At 45.6% G+C, this 23,225-nt stretch overlaps 2 protein-coding genes across 4 annotated transcripts in view; both read right to left on the bottom strand.

The window, feature by feature from the left end:
* Positions 1-3,828: 3,828 nt before the first annotated feature.
* LOC117896404 (phosphatidylinositide phosphatase SAC2) lies at positions 3,829-11,367 on the bottom strand. Of its 3 annotated transcripts, XM_034804718.1 has the most exons (12): positions 11,176-11,365; positions 9,317-9,545; positions 8,810-9,260; positions 8,636-8,757; positions 8,199-8,564; positions 7,805-8,132; positions 7,671-7,741; positions 7,043-7,258; positions 6,587-6,823; positions 5,481-6,533; positions 4,706-4,850; positions 3,829-4,644 (listed from the first exon to the last, which is right to left on the bottom strand). In XM_034804718.1, exons 1-12 carry the CDS (start codon positions 11,270-11,272, stop codon positions 4,516-4,518), a joined length of 3,444 nt encoding a protein of 1,147 aa, XP_034660609.1. In that variant the 5' UTR covers positions 11,273-11,365; the 3' UTR covers positions 3,829-4,515. The 3 variants fall into 3 exon arrangements, with proteins under 3 accessions (XP_034660609.1, XP_034660610.1, XP_034660611.1); XM_034804719.1 differs by lacking the exon at positions 7,043-7,258 and having other exon boundaries at positions 3,835-4,644; positions 11,176-11,364; XM_034804720.1 differs by lacking the exons at positions 3,829-4,644; positions 4,706-4,850; positions 5,481-6,533 and having other exon boundaries at positions 6,669-6,823; positions 6,931-7,258; positions 11,176-11,367.
* A 1,098-nt stretch (positions 11,368-12,465) lies between these two features.
* LOC117896406 (sericin 1) overlaps positions 12,466-23,225 on the bottom strand; it is a 47,789-nt gene continuing 37,029 nt past the window's right edge. The window contains exons 5-6 of the mRNA XM_034804721.1: positions 12,846-17,914; positions 12,466-12,774 (exon numbers count right to left, since the gene is read on the bottom strand). Coding sequence (XP_034660612.1) covers positions 12,487-12,774; positions 12,846-17,914 — 5,357 coding nt within the window. The 3' untranslated portion in view covers positions 12,466-12,486. The remainder of the gene's footprint in view (positions 12,775-12,845; positions 17,915-23,225) is intronic.

The following is a 23,225-nucleotide window of genomic DNA, read 5'->3' as shown; positions in this document are numbered from 1 at the left end:
GGAGAAAATAAAGCAAAACCCATGTGTGGAGGATGCTGACCAACATGTCAGTGGCGGCAGCGTAACAAGAGGCACACCGGAAGGCCCCCAAGCTCATCAGCATCATCGGAAAGGGAAGCGAAAGAGGAAGTGGCATTGGTATCACAGCAGAACGAGAACGCCCACACACACACACGAAGGCTGGCCTCGCACATTGATAAAGGAAAGGTGTGGAAACGTGCGATTTTGTAATTGATACTAAAAAGCCCTTAATTGGCACCTTAACGCTGCTCTGATGCTCTGACAAATTCCCCCAAAGGACCGGCAGGAAATAAGGGGGCCGGTCCCTGGCGTTGACATGCGTGGGTTGGACCAGGACACCGATACGGACATGTACACGGACATGACTTGGCTCTGTTTGGGGGGTGGATTGCGGATGGGATGGTAATGTAATCCAATGCCCTTTAGGTAATAGAGAGACCGCAATCAAAGTCGTTGGAAAATCGGTGCCATATTATGCCAAATAATCATCGTCATCGCCATCGTCATCGTCATGGCCATCGGCTGGAGCAGCGTCATCAGCATCAGCATCATCAATGTCAGGCGACCATGTGAAATATCAAATCTCGACAAAGCTGGAACAAATGGCACTAATCCATAATTGTCTGGCCGTTGGTCAAGTGGGACTTGAGCCAATAAATCTCATCAGACTAATTCGATACGTGGCGTGGCTTTTCTATCTCAGACTCGTCGCTCTGTGTGGGCGCAGGACTGGTCAGCAAGGACACCGAGGACTTGGGGGACAGAGACGGAAGTAAGTCTGCGGTGACTGGGCCTGGGCCTGGGCTGCCACCCTTGTGGTTTTTGCTACTTGTTTGCCAGCCTGTTGTCATTTGTTAACATTTCATTACATTTATTCCACACTGGACACAATTCCAAAGTGGATGAATGGATTTTGCCGTTTGATCTCGCCTCGAGGATGAGTACTGTACACTCCTCACCCCTCACCCATCTCCATGCCCATGGCAATGCCGTTCTGTATTTGCTCTCAAACCAATTTGTTTTATAATTGAATTTGAAATTGAAGATGACATTCAGTTTCCAATTGTTTGGCGTGTGGTGCAGCAGCAGCCACAGGCCAATGGGCCACGCCTCTCATCTCATCTCATCTCATCTCGTCCCATCCCCCTGGTGACCCGACTCGAACTGACCCGAACCGACCCGACCCGAGCTGACCTCAACTGTCTATGTGTTTAGGTAATTGTATGCACAGATCGAGTGTATTCGCAAATCCCTCTGTTTGTGCCTGACCAAAAATTCAATTATGTATAAAATTTCACAACCATTTTCCGGGATGACTTTTGGGAAAAACGCAATTTTCTATTTAATTTGCTTTCAAGTGTCATGTCGGTTGGCTCTCTCTCTCTCTCTGTCTCTCTGTGTGTCTCTGGTCATATGTATGCCCAAGTGTTAACTCCCCGCACACATGAATGACCGCCGCAGCATATGCACGTGCACTTTGACCTCGAGGTGATGCCGGCTCTGGCAAATATTGTTTGGCACGCCAAACGCTTTTCGAATTTTATTCATGCATCATTTGATTTTGCGGCTATTTCGATTGATTTATTCGCATTATCACCAAAAGACTCTCGGACATTTATTTCGGTTTTAAAATTTTCAGCATTTATTTTAATGGGTTTCCCCCAGCATTGCACTGTGAGTGGATCAAATGTATGCAAATGGGGGAATTTATGAGATGTGCAATAGGTTTAATACAGATTTGCCTAAGAGAGACCCTTCCTATGAGGTCATCCCGCAGTAACTTCCAAATGAGTTCCCATAATCATGGTACACGCGGAAAAATATTGAATAAAAGGTTTAAGTACAGAAATTAGTTATAAATACTTTTACCACACATTTTAATAAATTAAATTCAAAGATAATTATATTTAATATCACCCTTTGGTTGCATTTCTTTTTCCTCTACCCTTTTTCTCCAAGTGTACGCATCCATATCTCACCATCTAGTGGCTCAGTTTGAAATCAGTTGCCCATCATCATCATCATCATCATTGAATGCAATGTTAGTCCAATTCCCCCACCCGAATCTTTCTCAACCATGTCATAGTCTGGACCAGACACCAAATTAGCATACATACAATAAAGCAAATTTGATTTCTATCATCCATCTGGCCCCATCGAGCAAGTCCAACCAACCACCTCCTTGGCACAGAATAGAGGCACTCAGCTGTGCGTCAAGCACTTAACCCGCTTTTAGCAATAAAATAAACTTTCCATTGAGCTTGGGGGGAGCTGGGAGCTGGGAGCGAGGAGCCCAGCAGCACAGCACGTACAAGTCGAACGTATAGGAAATTAATGGTTTAAGGCAAAAGTGTTTAACGAAATTGGCTGACGGATGGACGGGTGGAGTACGAAGTCAAAGGAAGTGGGAGAAGTAGAGCGAGCGAAAGAACGAGCACACATGCACAGTGTGCACACGATAAACCATGTAGCCCTACTCTAAAGGCAGTAAATTCCTCGACTATCTCTGTATTTCACTTTACGAGTATTGGCGCATAAAAACCGAACCGAACGGAACAGGGAAAAGAAAAGATACGAAAAGGAAACGGCAACCCAGATCCGATCCGACCTCTCTCCATACGTCCGTCTACCCATCCGAACATGGAAGCCAGCAAGCAGCCAGTTCCGGGGTCCTGGAGTCTGACTGGTGACTGGCACTGGCGCTGGTGCTGGTGCTGGCACAATTTGAAAGAGAAGCTGTGCTTAAGAAGGCGTGTAATTGAAACATTCAAAAGACAATTTCCAAGTCTTAGCACAGACACACTTAATGGACGCAAAAGACATGGACAAAGTTAAGAAGTGAAATGCGAAAGAAAAATGGCACAGAACAGGCAGAACAGGCAGGAGGAGCTGGCTGCATCAGGGGTTCGGTTCAGCTCGGTTCGGATGTGTGGCAATCAGGCGTGACCGGGGGTCAAATGGATTGGCATGGCATGAAATATTCGTACGTATTTTACGTTGAGCTCTTTTTTCTTCACAGCTGCCACCCAAGCATACCACTCCTCCACTTTTGCTTTCCCAACGTTCACGTGAGATAGACAATGCCCGGCTCGTGCGTTAATTAAACAAACAGCCAATAAGATTGATGGCACTTTGATTGAAAAACAATTGATGCAACTGTGCGGCCACATTAGCATGATATTGGATCAAGGCTTGGACCAGGACCCCAGAGCGTGTGGCTCTTATCAGCTGACATGCCAAAAGTTCAGCATCGGATGGGAAGCATGAGAGAGGGCCAGGGCCAGCACAGGGATGGCTTCTAGCTTGTCCAAAGTTCGCATAAATAAAGTCCAATATCAATAGAGACGCAGCAGACACTCGTGTATGTGTATGTGTATATATAAGTTGATTGACAGCACACTCGACTCCCAACAGAGTCCAACGTTTCCATGGCGTTTTAATGGATTTTTGATTTCCACAACGAGCTGAGTTTTCAGGGGATGCTGGCTGGCTGGATGCCATTTTTTCTTCATTTGTTTCTTTGTTTATCGCTTATGTAAACAAGCCGCATCTAGCTATGGGACACCACTTGACACTGACATGTTGCGCTTTGGCTGCGTTGGTACGCTGCGGTTTGATACGTTCAGGAACGTTAAGGAATATTCCCATGAGTGGTAGACACTATTGGTTCTCCTTTACTTTGGTTCTTATATTTCACACAATACAGCGACCAATAAACTCCTCAACTTAAGCATTTAAACACATATTTATTTAATATAATCGGTGGCGAGTACATATGTTATGCTAATACTATTACTGTTACACACTATTTACAAATACACTACAGGGAATACTTTTAATCGCGCACCCCAGCTAAAATTGCATAACACTTTGCATGATTCGTTGACATTACCGAAATCCTCTCAATTTGCGAACATTATTTCTAATCCAAATATAATAAGTGTACTTTCGTTTATGTATTTTGTTTAGTTTCTATCCAAAAAATGGTTATTTGTTTTGTGTTTCGTGTAAAAAATTGGCATGCGCCAAGTCTTTTGTTTGTCTTTCCGGTTTCCTATGTGGCATGTGCTGTATATAATGTTGACCAACCCGAATATACGTATAACTGTTTGCATTCATAAGCAAAGTGCCCTAAAGTCTTCGACACCAGCTAATTGTAAGCCGCGACCTAATTGTGAATAATTGTATAAAGCATATTTGACGATTATTTTATGGCGAAACTTCAATTTTGGTTAGCTTTAAAATAGACACACAAAAAATGGAACTCCTACCACTACAGCACGGTGCTAACCAATCACAAATATATATTTTATGTTCTACTTCATCTAAATATATTGAAAACATTATTGTTTCTGCATTCTGCATGGAAGTGCCTCGTACAACAAGTAGAACAATTCAAATCTTTGCTGAGTTATCATAAGTATATGTTTATCACTTGCACTAATACATTAATAGGTGTCGAACGTGTTGTATTACAGAATTATTGCCAATTGCTTATAGGGCTATCAATTTGGTTTTACACTTCTCGGCATCCCACAGCTCCAGCAGATGATCGCGCGAGTTGGGGCCCCGCTCTGGAGGTGAATTCTCGGCCGACAGACTGATAGGTGAGAGAACGCCGCTCTGCAGTAATAAAAACAAAAGAGTTAGTGATAAATATTAATCAAATGCTCATGGAACTCACCTTAGTGCCTATCTTGCGTGGGTCCAGGTTCATGCCAATGTTCTTGGCCAGCTTCGACAGCGGACTGGTTAGCTGCTTCAGTTTGTTGGCCTCTGAGTGGGACGCTGGCAATCCCAACGGCAGGCTAAGATCCCTGGCCCCGGCACTAGAAACGCGTCACACAAAACACACAAAATTATCTTTGCTAATACGAGTTTATTTTGAGCACTTTTTGCGGGCAGAGAGTGCCCCAAGGTATGCGGTTGTGTATCGAGCAGGCACAAATGTTTCCATTTTTGTACAATAATACATGCTAGTCTTAGGTACGTACATAAATATGTAGATATATATTATTGACACGGTATATCAGGTTTATAATAATACTTCGAGTTGAATAGTGTAAACAAAAAAGTTTGCATAACGTATGAACAATACAAAAATAATTACGACAACCAGAGAAAAAAGCAGGGAAATCTTTAACCATTTAAAATAAATATAAAACATATTTGAATGAAATACTAGCACATTCAAAATAAATATATGTATTACCTACTTGAATATATTTAATATTTTTTAGTCAATTTAAATCAAAGTGAATTCTGTTGCATTTCCCAATGTTTGTATTTAAAAACTGAAATATTTTAACGAAATATTTGTGTTTCCGTTTTCTACTTTTGTTTCTCCGAGTGTACAAACAGTTTGGCTAATTAACAAATTAAAAACGAGATTACAATTCACAAAGCTCAAATCAGGAAACATCTACTGCTGGCATAAACATTATTTGTAAAATACCGACCTGGATAGCGGCTTAGCCTCTCGCGCCTCGAACGCTTCGTGCGCCTCCACACAGATATGGGGATGGGGCGTTATTGGTCGTATGTGTGGAGCATTCTCCAGCAGGCCTGTGGGCAGACTAACATGATCTGTGACCGAGGTAATGGAAATTGTGAGCACATCCTCGGCCGTCTTGCACATGCTGTCCTTTTGCTCTAGTTGCCGAATTTCCTCCGGTGATTCGCCCTTCTGATTGCCCATCACAATGCCCACCGAGGGCAAGAAGGCATTCTCATTGTAGTTGCCTTTGTCCAGGGCTATCTCAACATCAGAGTCCACCTCGGGCTCGTAGAGACTATTGTCGTGGTCCTCTGTATCCGTGCTGCTGGTGCTCGTGGCCCGCTGCTTGCCGCCGAGTGTGAATACAGCCTTCTCCGCCGCTTCCTGCCCAGCTTCGATTGCTTGAGGATTGAATGTGGCTGCCAAATGGCCTTGATGCTGTGTGGCGCTCGATGAGGGCTTCTTGAAGGTCTGACCCAATTTCGAGAACTGCCCGGCGACATTGGACAGCGCCTTGGAGCTGATTTGCACCAGCTGAGATTCGGAAAGGTTGCGCGGCATCCCGCTCTTGGGTACATCCAGCATGGGCACTTTGCTCTTCCGCCGCTGCAGCACCCCGCCCGTGATATAGTGGACATCCGTATTGCCAGCATTGTCCAAGGCAATGCGAAACATCTCCACAATGGAGCTGAGAGATTCGGCAAGCTCCTCCTGCGTCTTGATCACATACGCCATGTTGTTGAAGAAGCGCAGATTGGCCGAGCGGAACATGTGGAAGTAACCCTCCTGTCCTTCAACGCTGTAGTTCAGACGCAAACAGAGATGCGCCGGAGCCGGGCCTTGAAACATTTTCGTTTGCTGATGCATGCCCAGCTCTATGATGCGCAGCTGTTGCAGCTGCACCTTCTCAAAGCGCACAATTTTATCCAAATGAGAGTCGTACTCGGCCACAATGTAGCAGTCATCGGTTAGCAGCAATATGGAGTCCACTTCCGTTTCGCTGGCATCCCCAGAACTACGAGAAAACAAACATTATTATATAATTGGGGCTGGGAAGATTCAACCCACCTTGGATCTGCATCGATTAGACCCCAGGCACCAACGGGATACTGAGCAGAGCCCAGAAGCAGGCGGCGACAATCCTCCACAAGCATTTTGGCATGTTCGGCATTCTCGACGGCATCATTTTCATCCGGAGCGGCTTGCCCACCCAGCGCACTTAGCGATTCCGAGGAGACTTGGTTGCCCAGCATCAGATCGATAGTGGCCTGGCGATAAGAGTCCTTAAAGCGTGCCAAATAATAGCTAAAAGATCAATAAATAGGTTAATAAAGCCCGAGGGAAAATCGACAGATAAAAGGCGGATGCGCAGATGGATTGAAAGTGATAACAATAAATGGGAAGAATAATACCTTTTGTGAAATAATAAAACAAGATACTGTAACAATTGGAGCAACTAAAAACTGTAACTTGAACTGCCTGACTTCGTTAGCTTGGCCATCGACTTCATCTGCAGCTTCGCACCTGGTTGTGACGATGGATTCGAGCAACTTCAGCTCGGGTGCCAGCACGCCCACACCATAATAACCCCTGATGGGTGCACGTGTCTCGGGTTTGAGTATCTGCAGTATCGTGCCCAGCACTTCATCCTCTTGCAGCTCATCGGCCTGCTTCAGTTGGCCCAGCATCAGATCGATGATGCACTGGCGAAACGAGTCCGCAAAGTTTTGTATGAAAAAGCTACGAAGAATAGTTGTGGGCACGGCATTAGCTATGGGTCTATGCAAGTACATATAGGTTCATAAAACCTTGGCAGGGTTCCATACATATATTATGTTTGTTTAGTTAGGAAAATGGAAAAAAAGCATGCAGCATTAGTAAGTCTGAATCTAGTAGAGAACTGGTTGAATGCAAAATGAATGTGCGGCTGGTTTGCAGAACATTTAATTTCATTTTGATTGATTGCCGAAAATGGGCAACGAATGTATACTGATGGCCAAGACTCAATTTCAACTTCAATTCGCATTAAAACACACAAATGGCTTAATTGGGGATCAAGTTCAAAACGGTAATGAGTGGGGATAATTGGTAGTAGATAAGGACAGCAACAAAAGTTACAAAAATAATGCCACGATTTGAGTTGTGTACGCACCGATTGGCCGAGTTCATGCCGTCCTTCATCATGCCGCTGATTTTACGCTCCCCAGTTCGCGTGTAGTCCCCCTGTGAAGCATACCAAAACTCATTTAAATGTATCTCTTTTGTGGTTTTCAAATCAATGCATACCTTCAAGGCATTGGTGCCTGCATATTGTCGGCTTATAATGTCTCCATTGTTTGCCCACAGCACCATGAACGGTGACTTGAGCTGCTCGGGTATGGGCGTGTAGGGCGGCGAGAGGCCCAATTTGACGAGCTGCGACTCCAGCACTGCCTTGCCAATGGCCGTTTGCACCACATTGGTGCGATCCAAGCAGTCCATGCAATTCACACGAAACACTGACTTCTGATTGCAAATCATGCCGCGCTGATCACGCCAGTGGAAGCCCATGGCGCCTGCCTCAGGTCCGACGGCATCAATCAGGGCAGAGACATTCTCGAAGCGCATGCCGCGGCTGCCAAAAGAGAAGAAGGTGCCGCGTTAGTAAAGGTTTAAGGCAACTTCAAATATGTTCTCTTACCAGTAATCGTGAAAGTCAAAGGTCACATAGATCATGAGCTCGTTGTTGTATTTAATCACGTGATCGGCATAGGCATCTCCTATGAGCTTCTCCTTGCCACTTTGCTCCACCAGATTGACAATACAGACACGGCCATAGGTCTCCAGCTCTTTGGTGAAATGCAGCTCGAAGGCTTGCTGTGTTTCGGCCACGCCACGATCAAGACGCGCCGGTGGGCGGTACTTGTAGCCGGGCTGACTCCAATAAATCGGTACGGATCCGCGCACCTGCGTAAACGACAATTGATGGTGGCGGAAAGAGAGTATTTGCTCGGTCTCCACATAATTGGCACAGTTTCCCTTCTCATCCACGCCGCGTCGCTTGTAGCTGTGGCGGTTAAATAAAGAAAATCAGTTATAACTTATAAGTTTATGATTCAATGATTAAATGGTTATTACCGTGTGCCCGCTCGATGTCGTGAGCGTCGCGAGACCAAGGCCAATGTGAAGCACTCATTGCCAATGACACACGGCTCCACCTGCACAAATCCCTGAATGATGGGCAGTATCCATGTTTTATCCTAAAAAGAACATTTAAATTTCAATTTTGAACATATCTTAGAGCTGCCTTACATTCATTTTAAGTATATCCTGGATCATGTGCATATTCCAGAAGAAACGCTCATCCGGCTGCGGTTGGCTCTCCTCCATTTTGGCTTCATGGCGCTGCAGATTGTTGGTGATATCGCAATCGAAACTGAAGTAGAAACTATCCGTGTCATCGAATATCTTGTGCAGCTCCTCGGTGATCCGTCGCTCAATGTGCTTCGGTTCACGTATGCCCACCGAGGACTTGACCTGTTTGGTGGCCATGTTTGCTGCCTGCTGTGTGGTGTTCTTTATGGTATTCCCAGCACTCTTCACAGCGCCCCAGGTTTTATTCATGCCTTCAAAGAGCTTGGTGCTCTTCGAGGAACCGGAGCCAGAGCCGGAGCCCGTTCCTCCGCCACCCGACGTGGCGTTTGCATTGTTATTCTGCGCTGCTGTTGAAGCGCTGCTGTGAGTGGGCGTAGACTGGTTGCTTCTGCAAATTATAAATTAATAGATGCACGGGTGTGTGGCTATGGATATTGGACTTACTTGGTATGCTTGGTGCAGTTGGATAGCTCAGCGTCTGGCTCCTCGGCACTCAGTATGCAGATCGACTTGATTTTGTACACCAAATGCGGAGGATAAAGCACACCCACGGCAGTCGCCTCCTTGATGACGACCAAGTGCGGATCGTAGACATTGGGCAGCGAGATGACGCCCACAATTCCATGCGTGACTCCAATGCATTCAATGTCGTCCACAGAGCTGAGATCCCATCCTGCAACGAGAAAGGGGACAGAGAGTCCTTTGTTGTAATTTAATCAGCAACATCTAATTGTCGCTGTCTAATGGCAATGACCGATTTATGCTCGTTAGCTTTTATTGATATTTGATTAGCTGTGGGCCTCGTTTACGCCCCCTCATTGTGTGTGTGACAATCTTCTGCTGTCCATGTACATTGGCACGCAAATAACTAATAACGAGGGAAGAACAATGTCAATATCCCTACCCAAGGAACTCTCGTTAGTGGTTGGGACTGCTACGTGAGTGTACACATTTGCGTGTTTCCATTGTCCACCCATTAGGTTACTACTGCTCTGCTCATTACTCGTACACCCCATCCAACCCACTCTGCTAGCTAAAAACAGCGCAAGGAGAAGAAAGTGTGCGAGAAAGTGCACTTGACGTGTGTCACCTACACGCATCCTTGGGCATCCATGTGCTGCAAGTGAGGGCTCTTTATAGCAGGTCTTTAAGAATTGCTTCCCTTAAAGTGTGACTATTTTTCTATCTTATCTTCTGGCTAAGGTTTATCTTGTTCTCAGTCACAGAGATATGACCGGACATTGTCTGAATAGAAACCAATTTGGGAGAGCTTGAAAACTTTTTGCGGTAGCACAAAAATCAATAGAAAAAGATAGTTGGGGACTATAATAAATTATGTCAAGTTCGTTGAAAGGGGGAAGGCAGAAGGCAGACCACAAAACATTTTTGGAAAAACAAACGAAAACTGACTGGTGGCCGGGATGGCCGCAGACTGTTGACCTTGACAAGGATTTATGGATTGTATGTAGGAGATCCAAGAACCAATAGACACGACACAAAGGAACTGCTGCAAGCACTGGGAAGTGTAATCAAAACGGGCATTAAAGGCGACACGCACGCGGCATCACAGAGCGCGACAGTTGCGTGCCAGCGACATGGATCCAAGTGTAATTACTGCACCATAAACAAGCAATTAGCGGGGAAGAGTCCTGACGACGGCACTCGCACCGACATTATTGACTGTTCTGAATGGATTTTCTAAAGGGTATTAATAGACGCAACAGCCATCGAAAAGCTGTCAATGAAAAGGTTGCACTGTGCCAGTGGTTGGGCGTGGGTGGGAACAACCTTGCCGCAGACACAGGCAGGGGCAAGCACCGAGTCTGATGAAGATAGTGGAGCAAAAGTATTTATAGAATGCAGTGAGCAGATGATAAATATAAAACGTTAGAAACGGCGAACCCATTAGCGGCATAAACGAGATAATAGCATAGCGAATATTTGTATGTTGAAGCTTAGTATAGTATAATCGGATTACAGGAAACGTTTGCGTGTTTAATCATCCACTCAAACATCCGACCATGAGTCCTCTCGAGTGTACACGGAGCCAGCCAGCCCCACCACAGCCTTGACATTGAGCAAAATGTGGAGCATTCCATTCCTCGCATCGATAAGCGAACAACGGGACACAAGGCAGCAGCACTGCTTACTCAACACAACTCGTACGGCCAGTCAGCATTATCCACTTTATCTGGCTTTCAATTCATTATTTGCACTTGTTAATGAAACAATGTATGCATAATTCGTTCAATGACTTTTAGCACTGATTCATCTGCGCTTTTGTTTTTGTTTTATCACATTACCCGCTTTGATTGCAAACTCCGACGTCTTGCGATTCCACCACAAACTCTTGTCGCGCTTCACGAATATATAGTGCGAATCAGTCTGGAACACCTCCATGCTTGGCCGAGTATTTTGCTATTTTGGTTGCCTATTTTTTCTATTTTGTTTGCGACATTTTAATTGTTTACGAAACTAAGCAGTGTAAGCAGTGTGACCGCGGACTTATTTTACAAATATGACGTCTGACCTGCCGAAAAATACCAAGAAATACCTTCGCGTTTTCAAAATATACTGCAAGTATACCGATGAAACAAAAACCCAACAATACACAAGTCGTATTCCTCAATTTTGATGTTCTGTTTAATATTACCAGTTATCTAGGATATTCTGTGCTAAGTATGTAATTTAACGTAATATATTGACTAATTTTAAAAAGATTGGTTGGTTTCAGCAGTCCCTCTTGACCTTAAAGGTCAAACAAAATTAAAAGCAAAAACGAAAGAGGATGTCAAGCGAAACATGAATGGACATGAAATGTTAGTTCATTTGTGCACTTGATGCTATTTAAACCAGTATGAAAATTTGTATACCCTATTTCATTGAAATTATTTAAGCATTCAGTGTTACAAGCTGCTTTCAAGCATTAAGAATTAGACCTATTTAAATATATATTCTGTATAAAGATCTTGATTTCCATCCATATTCTTTTTCTGCTGAATTTGATATGAGCCTGGCATGTCAACACATCCAACTCCATAATAGCTCGTTTCCAAGGGTATCAGATATCCATGCCCACATTGCTTGACAAAAATATCAGTACCTTTGTACGATAGCCTTCCATAGAATTTCTAGAGATGTGCGATAGCTATCTATTGAGTGTTGCTATTGGCGCCCAATAATTACATTGAAGAAAACAATTTAAATTGCAATAATTTTCTTTTAATATATGTACTTTTTAAATTTATTATTAATTTTAAGCGTTGCTTAAATTTATGCATGTATATTTATATGGCTTTCTGAACATATTTTCAACTGTAGGAGGAAATATAAAAAAAATATTTTATTGAAATGCTTAAAGGCCTACTAAAATGTAAGTGTAAATTCACAACTCTGTGATTTGGCAAATCACTCACTATACCGACACCAGATATTTGTATTAATCCCAGCTTAATGTATTGTAATTTTCCTACGACTTAACCTAACGGTTCTATCCGATCCCATCACTTGCCGCGCCAGCTGCGCAGTTTGCACTGCTTGAGCAACTAGTAAAACGCGGTCGCTGGCGCAGCAAACAAATTCGGATCTTTCGCGAAAAACTAAACTAGTGCTACTTAAATACGGAGACTGCGGCGACGATTGCCAATGTTGAGCCACTCCAGCGGCACGTTGCCGGCCACATTGTACGTGGTGGGTGTGCAATTCATCAGCTTCCTGGCTGGCTCGCAGCGGCGACTCACATTCCAGTAGGCAAAGCCCTGCGGGCAGCGGTAAATTTGGCCTTCGATGCGGCCCGTCTGCTCAGAGTAGCCGCACTTGACGAACAGCTGGCTGCACTCATCCTCGTTCAGGGCAAAGTGTCCCACGTCGGGACATAGTGGAGATGTGGAGCTTATTTGCACCTAATAGAATGGTAAGTGAAGAACGAAATATTAAAATATTGACAAACAGTTATGAGTGTACAGCGACTTACCATATTTTGGCGACGCGTTTGGTCTTCAAATAGGTTAGGGTGAATTCTCTTCTGACCCTTGCTGCACGTGTCTCCCGCCTCTGGTTTGCCGCAGCTGCATGACTTGTCCTGATAAACTGTGCCATTGGGGCATTGGAACACCACAATGTTCAGGTCGTTGCTGTCCGCGTTCTCGCTGCACTGATAGAACATGCCGCAGTTCTGCGGATGGCGTCGGAAGCCGGTGGGGCAAACGTACACGTCCTGCCCCGGCCCTGTGGATGGGCATGGCTCAGTGCCATTCGAGCTAGTTGGTGGCGCAGATGACGCTGTTGTTGTATCTATTGGACCATCAGTTGTTGTTGTGTCCACAGGGGTGCTGGACGTTGTGATTTCCGGGATAGTCGACGTTGTGGTTTCTGGCCTCGGAGTTTGTGTCGTTGGCTCGGTGGGTCGTGCAGTGCTCGTTTCAGTTGTCTCTCCCGGGTTCTCTGTTGTTTCAGTTGGTCTGCCAGTTGTTGTGGGAGATCCTGTGGTTCCTGTAGAGCTCGAGCAATTTCCCGATACCTGATCCGCGTAATTGCACGTCTCTGCGGACGTATCCCACACCGTGCCCTTGGGGCACTTGAAGCTGTACACCTGATAGTTGCCGTTCTTGCTGCCATCCACGCAGCGGTAGTAGTGGCTGCAGTCTTCGGGATCGGCGAAGAAGCCCTCGGCGGTGCAGTTGTAGTTCGATGCTGGCTCTGGCATATTGGTAGTTGATGGTGGGGACTCCGTTGTGGTAGTTTCTTGGGGCGTGGTCGTCGTATCGATGCTCGGGGATGTGGTGGGTGTATACCCTGGACTTGTTGTTGTAGTCGGAACATTTGTTGTTTCTGTGCTTGGTTCTGGTGTCGGCTTTGTGGTGGGTTTTTCGGCTACTACTGTTGTTGTTTCTGGTTGAGGTGTTGGCTTTGTGGTGGGTTTTTCGGCTATTATTGTTGTTGTTTCTGGTTCAGGTGTTGGCTTTGAGGTGGGTTTATCAGCAACTGTTGTTGTTTCTGGTGTCGGTTTTGTGGTGGGCTCTTCAGTGGTTGTGGGATTTGCTGGCTTTGATGGTGTGGTCTCTGGTTCCTTACCGCTCTCAGTCACCGTACTCTCCGTCTCGGATTGTGTTGTGGATGTATAGATCGTGGTCGTGGTGGTTGGTGGCTCCGTTGTGGTCGATGGCAGATTCGCGCACCTCGGAATATTCTCCATGTAGTCACAGGTCTGGACATCTTCGTTCCATCCCGTCCCCTTGGGGCATGTGAAATTGTACCTTCTGTAGGAGTTTCCAGCGCTAATGCATCGGTAGTACTTGCGGCAATCCTCGGGATCAGCCATATAACCCTCGCCCTCACATTCCGTGCCAGCTGGCAGTGGCTTCATTGTGGTTGTTGACGGCGTCACCGTGGTGGTTACAGGATCGCTGTTTTCTGTGCTGCCAGTTGATCCCGATCCGGTTGTGGATGTCATGGTTGTGCTGGGCACTTCTGTGGTAGTGCTGGGTGGGGACATACTCGTTGTTGTCTGTTCCGTTGTGGTGGGCAGAGCTGTTGTTGTCATGGTTGTGGAGGGAGTTGTTGTGCTCATTGTGGTCGTCGATGGTGTCGATGTTACAGTCGTCGTTCCGTTGTTTGTCGTCGTCTCACATGGTGGCTTCTCTTGAACTTCTGTGGCGGTGGTGGTGTTGCAATTGTTGAAGTTGTGGTTGCATGTTTGAAGATCCTGATCCCACACAGTTCCCGCTCCACACTGGAAGGGTATCTGGGTGAAGCCACCTTTGCCATTGCTGACACAGCGATAGAACTTGGAACAGTTGTTGGGATCGGCCATGAATCCTTCGGCTCTGCACTGTCCATCGGTGTTGGGGGAACTTGTTGGAGTGGGTCGAGCGGTGGATGAGGATGAAGATGGTTGGGATGTGGTAGGTCGTGATGTGGTAGAAGGTCGCGATGTGGTAGAAGGTCTCGATGTGGTAGGTCGTGATGTAGTGGGACTCGATGTTGTACCAGTTTGGTTTGATGTTGGTCGAGATGTCGAAGGTCGGGCTGTAGAAGTTGAGCTTGTGTTCGGACCTGTGCCTGGCTTTTGTGTCGACGAAGACGTATCGGCGCCACCGCAGCCCTTCACTGCCCAAGCATGGTTACAGCTCTGTATGTCAGCATCCCACACTGTGCCGGGACCGCAAGTGAAGGGAATCATGGTGAAGCCACCTCTGTCGTTATCCACACACCGATAGAACTTTGCACAGTTTGTCTTATCCCCAATAAACTGTCCATTTTGTTTGCATGGCTCTGACGGATTTGCTGGAGTAGGACTGGTAGTCGCACTAGATGAGGAATTGCTTGAGGACGATGAAGATGAGCCCTGAGTGTTGTTGTTATTGCCAGTGGATGAAGAGGTTGACGATGAAGAGGTTGACGAGGATGAGGTTGATGATTCGTTGCCAGAGGAGCCGCCGCTTGATGATGAACCGCTGGTAGAGGATGATCCCTGGTTGGATGAGGAACCAGTGTTGGAGGATGATCCCTGGTTGGATGAGGAACCAGTGTTAGAGGATGATCCCTGGTTGGATGAGGAACCACTGTTTGAGGATGATCCCTGGTTGGATGAGGAACCACTGTTTGAGGATGATCCCTGGTTGGACGAGGAACCACCTCCAGTTGTTGAAGAGGAGGAAGAACTTGTACTGTTGGATGATGAGGAGGATGTGACCTTTTTGCATTTCAACGGCTGGCTTTGAATTTGATCGGGATGGTTGCAGCTGTTGGCCTCGGGGTCCCAGAGTGTGTTGGGTGGACAGGTGAATGAAACCATCGTGAACCCTCCCTTGCCATTGTCCACGCAACGATAGAATTTCGCGCAATTTTCTTTATCCGCAAGGAATGTTTCCTCACTTTCGCACTTTTCTGCGGGCTTGAAAGGTTTCTGAGTTGTTGTAGATGAATTTCCTTGATTGGATGAGGAAGAGCCTTGGTTAGACGTGGATGACTCGGAAGAGCTCTGGTTAGAGGATGATCCTTGAGTGCTGGATTCTGTGGATGAAGAAGAGCTCTGGTTGGACGATGATGACGATCCTTGGTTTGATGATGACGATCCTTGGTTTGTAGACGATGTCGAGCTCTGCTGATTGTTAGAAGTTGACGAGGTTGATGATTCCTGATTGCCGGATGAGCCTTGGTTACTGGATGAACCTTGGTTATTGGATGAACCTTGGTTACTGGATGAACCTTGATTGCTCGAAGATCCTTGGTTGCTAGATGAACCTTGATTGCTCGATGAGCCTTGGTTACTGGATGAGCCTTGATTGCTAGATGAACCTTGGTTGCTGGATGAGCCTTGGTTGCTCGAGGAACCTTGATTGCTCGAGGAGCCTTGGTTACTGGATGAACCTTGATTACTGGATGAGCCTTGGTTGCTGGATGAGCCTTGATTGGCAGATTGATTGCTTGATGAGCCTTGATTGCTACCTTGACTCGATGACTGGTTGCTAGATGAGCCTTGATTGCTGGATGATTGCTGATGGCTGCCCGAAGTAGTGGTGCTCTCCTGACTGCTGCCAGATTGATTATTGTTGCTAGAGTTGGAGTTGGAGGAGGAGCTGGAATTGCCCGCCGATTGACTGCCGCTTGATGAGGAACCTTGATTGTTGCCACTTGATTGTTGGCCACTGCTAGATCCCGATTGTATATTACATTCCTTCTTTTGGTCTTCGGTAGGCAGATCGCAGACTTTCTCCTTTTGGTTCCACACAGTTCCGGGTCCACAGGTGAATGGCACCAGCTCCAGTTTGTTGTCGACATCTAGACGACATCTGTAGAACTTTGCACAATCCTTTTTGTCCGGTATGTAGGTCATTTCGTCCTCACATTCAGTTGGATCAGGTTTGTTGGATGTGCTGTTGGAGCCACTGGAGGAGCCTTGATTGCTGCCAGAGCTTTGATTATTGTTGGAGGATTGAGAACCAGAACTTTGATTATTGTTTGAGCTTTGATTGTTCCCAGAACTTTGATTATTGTTTGAGCTTTGAGAGCTGTTATTTCCTGAGCTTTGGCTACTTTGACTGCCGCCTGCGCTTTGGTTCTGGTTGTTGCTAGAGCTTTCGTTGGATTGGTTGTTTCCTGAGCTTTGATTCGAGGATTGTTGTTGATTGCTGCTCGACGTGGATGACTCCTGGTTGGAGCTTGTGCTAGAGCTTGATGTGGATGAATTTTGTGAGGAGGAGGAGCTCGAGGATGTCGATGAGCTGGACTGCTGAGTGCTGGACGACGTGGAGTTCTGGTGGCTGCTGGACTGTGATGACTGTGTTGATGTTTGGCCTGCATAATAGCCATCGTTCTGGGGCTCAGTCTGGGCCTGATTGCGGCACCCGCCATTAGCACGTACATCAAACATGTGGTTGCACGACTGCAGCGACTCGTCCCAGGCTGTGCCGTCCGAGCACCGAAAACCGATTTTATTATAGCCCCTGCCATTCGAGATGCAGCGATAAAACACGGTGCAGTCACTGGGATCACTCATAAATCCATCATCCCGGCACACCACCTCATCGTCATCCTCCTCCCCCGATAGCGCGGCGCGTAAAGATGATGAGCTGGAACTCGAGAAGGATATGACCGATACACCATTGAGTCCTGTCAGGCCATAATTTGTGGGCAACTGATTTGCCGTCGCATAGGTGCGCAGCTCATTGGCGGCGGGTGTGACGGCGTCGTTAAGCAGCGCATTATGGTCATCATGCTGGCCATCAGTGACGAGTCCATCATACCCATCAGAGCCATCACCCAGACCCCCCATGCTCCCGTCAATTTCATTCATTTGGTCCACGCACTCGTCCCTCCCGGCCATCGATGGGGGCAGGCACATGCGAAGGGTGCGCGAGAAGACCGTGTTCTCCTTACAGGCCAACATATACGGCCGGATATACTGCTCCGAACGCTGCTCACAGCGGTAGTAGATGCGACAGTCATAGTCGTCGGCAAACAGTCCCTCGCCCGGACAGTAGAAGGCCACGTCCACGTTTTGGGCCAGCGAGTTCGCACGGATTGATGAAGATGGAATGTCTGTAATAAAAGTCAACGGATGAACATTTTAGTTAGTTAAGTTTTGGACTGGCGCAATGAAGTGCAACTAAATTAGCTACACTGGGGGGAAAAATGAAAGATGAAGTGGGAAGCGATTCAAGATTTTGGCAGGAGAATTTCAGTTTGTAAGAGTTTCTTTTGGCAGTGTAAATATATCTAACTTTGAGAGGTGCATAACTGATTAGGATCTAGAATTCCAGAATGAGAATGGCAGAGTTTTTTAACCCAATTAATGTATTATGGAAACAGCAGCAAGCAAGGACATATTTACATATGTACATATGTACATATTATGTACACGACTATCATAGAACTCGTAACAGGCAATTTGTAATCGCCCGCTGGAACAAACCATTGAACTGAAACTTCCTGTCAGAAATGCTCGCATCTGCAATCATTATTACGAGGACGAGTATATATGTATGTGTGTATGTACATACACATGTGTAGGTACATATGTATGTACATACATTTATCTACATATTTTGCTCAAATTCGTTTGACATTTTTGTGTGTGTTCGTCTTTCGTTTTTCGTTGCGGGATTTTTCGCGCTGTCAAAATAAAATTGATAATTTATTGTCATTCAATGTGCGAGAGAGTCCTCTCTCTTTTTTGTTGGCTTTGTTTTTATTCCTGCCCTGGCGCTGGCTTCCAATAAATTTAAATGCATTTATGGCCGTTACAGCGGAACAAATTCATTTTCAAAATGAATTGTGGGTGTGTGGGGGCGTGTTTTTTCGGTATGTTTTCATTCAGCTTTACAGTGGTTTTTCCCGACCTTTTTTTGTTGCTTTGTTTGGTAAGTGTTGTGTGCTAGACCGAATTGCTGTTGCGGCATGTAAATCGGTGGAGGGGGGCGAGTTGTGCTGGGGGGAAAATTGAAAATGCTTGGCTAAAAATTAGACCGGGTCTAGGCATAAATTTACATCAGTCACAGTCTGATATATTTGATTTCGTTTTTTCCCCTCTTTCTCACATTATTATTATTGGAGCATGTGGCCCTGGCCACTGGTTTATGGCTCAAATGGCCCGGAGCCATATATTCCTCATGAAAATTGCCAAATATAATGGCCATAAAATTTAATTATATCGAGTGTGGCTAAGCAGGACCAACATTAATATTTTTAAGCATAAGCAATACAATGAGGTTTATCTTGGAAATTTAAGTGCAAGCTTTTGGGACGATGTTTGAATATATAAAAATAAATTCTGTCTTTAATAGGCTTAAAACTACTAAGGAGAGGAATTAGCAAATTAAAAAAGAATATATTTTAAATTTTAAAATCATTAATAATATCTAGAAAAGTATAGAAAAAGGGCCACTTTAATGGCAGATTTAGAGACATATCTGACATATTTGGTGTGATTGCATTCCCTGAAAACGGCTTTAATTTTAAATACCGGCCTCCTGCAGAGCGGAACCAAAAATCTAGTAAACTAATTTAATAGAACGCCTCACCGCACACGGCCTGGACTGCCCTGGTGGAGGGCTGCCTGGATGGCTCGTGGGCAAGGCAAACAAACATAAAGTTTCAATTTGTACACGAAAGCCCAAAAATGCTAAACCCATTACACAGATGGTAGCTGTGTGGGAACGGAAGGCTGTACGTAGGAGCATCCCGTATCCTTGTCGTCGCTCTCCAACGTTTTGGGGAAAATTGACCGTTTTACGATTTTAATTATATATGATGTGTACTTTAGAACTTATGCAAAATGAAACGCAAGAAGAGCGCGGAAATGCGACCACAAACTTATGCGTTACCCCATAGTATACCACTCCCTCCTCTTCCGCCCAGACTAGCGGGGAGATGGGTGCAGACAGCTGGGGTAGCAGGAGCAGGGCGTAACATGGGTTATCCACAATCTGACCGCAGAGCATGGCCGCAAATAGTTTTGGATATGCCATTGCCACGCACCACCCATACAGACAATCCCCTGCCACGTACCCTCCACCCTGCGCCTAGGGTTGCTGCATTAAAATTTCAATTTTCAACATTTAAGCACGTTACGGTTTACGAAAATTTAGTTATAAAAGCATAACATAACATTTACACGTACTCGTACCCCGTGTGCGGAATTTTCCCTCAGTGCTGCCTGCTCTGCTGGCACTTCTTTTTCGGCATACGTAGGCATAATTATCGTGGACACTGTATAACAAATATTTAATTTCCACATACTTCTGCCCTCAGCTCTCCTCTTGATAATTAAATATTTATTGAGCGGCTGTTTTTTATGTGGTTTGGATGGCAACAGAGAGCCGACATAACTGTCAGGGAATTTCCTTCACTTCGGTGGCGGGAGGGACGATATTTAAATTTTAATTTGATAAATTGTAAATGTTGTTGTGCTGTTCTGTTCTGTGGCTGCCAAATCTCCTTAAATGGCCAACTGTAATTAAGTTGCGTTTTCTGTGTCTTGTACTTTTTTAATAGTTATTTATTTCCGAGGTTTTTCGGTTCTGCTGCTGACACACAAAATGCCAACTGGGGACATTTTAGTGTTCTTCATTGGCGCTTGGGGCGGGGTCGGCTAGTTTGTTGTTGTGAGAAGGCAGGGCAAATGTCGCTTAATTAGTTATTAAAAGTTTCGTCATTATATTTTTTGTGCTCGATTCAGTTTGCTTTTTTAAACCTCCTCCTGCAGCCGAAGGCATTTTGTGGTTGAAGTTGCTCAAAAGTAGTCCAAGTGGGGTTTTGTTTTTAAATTGTTCGACTTTACAGAAGAAATTTTAAAGGAAAAACAGAACACACAAAACTATAAGTGTACAACCTGTTTGTTGCTGATCAAGATTAATCTCCTTCGCCCGCTGCTTCCCATCCGCATTATCCTGTAACGCTTTTAGTGTCTTGATTCAATTACCTTGTCTGAGAGTCAGGGCAAAACATGATGCAATAAAGATTGCCGTTGCCATTACACAAAAAAAAGTTAAATTCAAATGTCAGTCGGCAGTTTGATATCTGTCCTGTGCAAGCTCCAGTTGTCGCATCCTTTAATCGCATCCCTCACTCTCTAGTGGCAAGTTGTAAATAGGATATTTGGATTTTTTAGCTGCTGCCCCAACGTCTGGTTGGCAGCTCCGTAACTTAATTTGCCTCTGGTGGCATTCAGTCCGCTGCCTTCAAGCTGTACCACGTACGTGTTGGCTCGGTCCGGCCCGGATTTCAGTTTCAAGTGCATGTTTATGCCACGCCCAGGTCATTCTGTTTCGCCCCGCCCCGCCCCGAATTTTCATGGTGCAAAATGACCAACTACAGGAAATTCAATTTATTATGCAGCCTGACAGTTTTTAGCCATTCTCTCTCTAAGATGACAGCTGCTCCAGCTCTAGCTCCAGCTTCGAGCTATTGCTGCTGCGACTGCTGCTTCTCCTGCTTCGTAATTCTGACAGTTGCAACGAGTAAAAAAAAAAAGAAGATGAGTGAACCTTTCGCTAATTCTGGCATCTGTCCGGCTTTGGGTTCCCGTTCCTTCTCCTTTTTGGACTCATTTTTCCTTCAGCTAAACTGCTTTCAAATGCGATGCGGCAGATGCATTTGAATTTCGCGCTGCGCTGCGCTTGAGCAGATTTTAATATTGGCAACGTCCTTGAAAGCATTGATTGGTGGACCGTGGACTGGCCTGTCATTACTCATACGCAGCGTGTGCCACAATTACCATTTTGCATTATTCATTCCGATGCGGCTTGGGCAGATAAACTTGTTACAAAACTTGCTGACAGCTGCCATGAAAAACTTAAATATTTAAATGTCCTCTCCGCTCCACTACGCCACATCACTCGAACCATCTCGATGGGAATTGCCTTTAACTTGTAGCAATTAAGTTGATTTTGAACTATTTAGAAGCAGCAGCACTCATCGTGTCTTGTAGCTGGAAGGAGGCTCCGGTGTCTCAGGGACCAGGGACTAGGCAGCAGAGCCTGCCGTCATGCCGGTAAATTAAGCATAAAACGCTTTTAGTTACAATCACGTTCGTCTCAATTAAACTACATTAAATTCAATTCAATTAGCAGAACACAAGAACACGAAATGAAAGCAACATTGTCATTACGGTTAGGGCCGATGTCGTTGCCGATGCCAACGGCTTTTGTCCAGAACCAAGCAGCCAAGGGACTAAAGACTAAGGACTGGGGACGCCCAGGACACCAGACCCAAGACTAAAGGCGCAAAAATCTAGCGATGGCCTGACTGACAATTGACTTTCATTATTTCCTACATTCCTTGGTGCATTATTGAGGCCTGTCGCTGGGCATATTTGACAGAGACCCAGGAGCTGGCGAAGCAGTCTTACTCCTTTGTGCTGTTGCTGCTGGGGCCTGGTGCTGCTGGTGCTGCTGGTGCTTCTGGTGCTTCTGGTGCTTCTGTCTTGGCGTGTTAGTTTGCCTGGGTGTAATTAAGTTTAATATTTAATTTAATTGCATATAGACATACAACTACAGCGGCAGCAGCAATGTGCCTCATAAAAGGACACGCGCTGAGACAATGTTGGCCATTTTGTTACTGCTCCACTGCTCACTGAAATTATGATGAAAGCAGTGGCAAAAGGCGGAGCCAAAGGCTTTTATACAGTTAGTGGGTGATGGCGTGGGAGGCAGGAGGTGGGCAGACCTCTTAGCCCAACTCTCGCACAAAGCCATAAAGGTGAAGGTCAGTCTTTAGCCTCCTGCCTCGAAACTGGAACGTGCTCGCCTTAGTCAGGACTTAACTTCGTGGATACTCCCACACTGTGTGTGGTGCTGTTGGTCAGCCAGTGACTTGCTTAGTTACTTCATTTTGCGTTGACCTCTTTCGGGGCTGCATTATTATCATTGGAGTTGCCTGACTCTGCCTGCTGACTGCTTATATTATGTCCTTGGCATGGGATTATGGCGTGTTAGCAGGTAGTTTGTGCCCCCACCCCCCTAAGGATTGTGCCAGGGACCCCAGGACTGGGCCAGGAGGAGTCGAGTAATGAATTGTGTGTCGGGCAGCCTGATGTTTTGTTTGCTGCTCAATTTGCCAGGACAGTTAATCACATTGCGTGAAAGCTAATGTCATTAGAAGAGCCTTCGTGCTGCCAGCCAACATGCATACATAAATATACCTGCTATAAAGCATAAATCCAACATAAAATTGTATGTCAATGCCTGCCCCGCTAGTGTCTGTCTTGGAAGACTTTCGACTGGTTTAGTATTTAGTAAAGTTTTGTGTGGAATTGTCTGGCAAGTTTGAAGTTTGAAGATCTATATAATAACTCCATAACTCACACAAATTTAACCTAAAATTCGATTAGGCTTAATTTCGAAACAAAATT

This window comes from Drosophila subobscura, chromosome O, assembly GCF_008121235.1.
Source record: "Drosophila subobscura isolate 14011-0131.10 chromosome O, UCBerk_Dsub_1.0, whole genome shotgun sequence".
NCBI lineage: Eukaryota > Metazoa > Arthropoda > Insecta > Diptera > Drosophilidae > Drosophila > Drosophila subobscura.
This window is presented reverse-complemented; position numbering and strand designations above follow the sequence as displayed.

Bases quoted from the DNA above. Each gene is read 5' to 3' on its own strand.
- LOC117896404 (XM_034804718.1), bottom strand. From the start codon at position 11,272: ATGGAGGTGTTCCAGACTGATTCGCACTATATATTCGTGAAGCGCGAC. The intron at 8,565-8,635 runs GTAATAACCATT...TAACCGCCACAG, and splicing joins CGACATCGAGCGGGCACACG to CTACAAGCGACGCGGCGTGG. The intron at 7,742-7,804 runs GTATGCATTGAT...TATGCTTCACAG, and splicing joins CAGGCACCAATGCCTTGAAG to GGGGACTACACGCGAACTGG.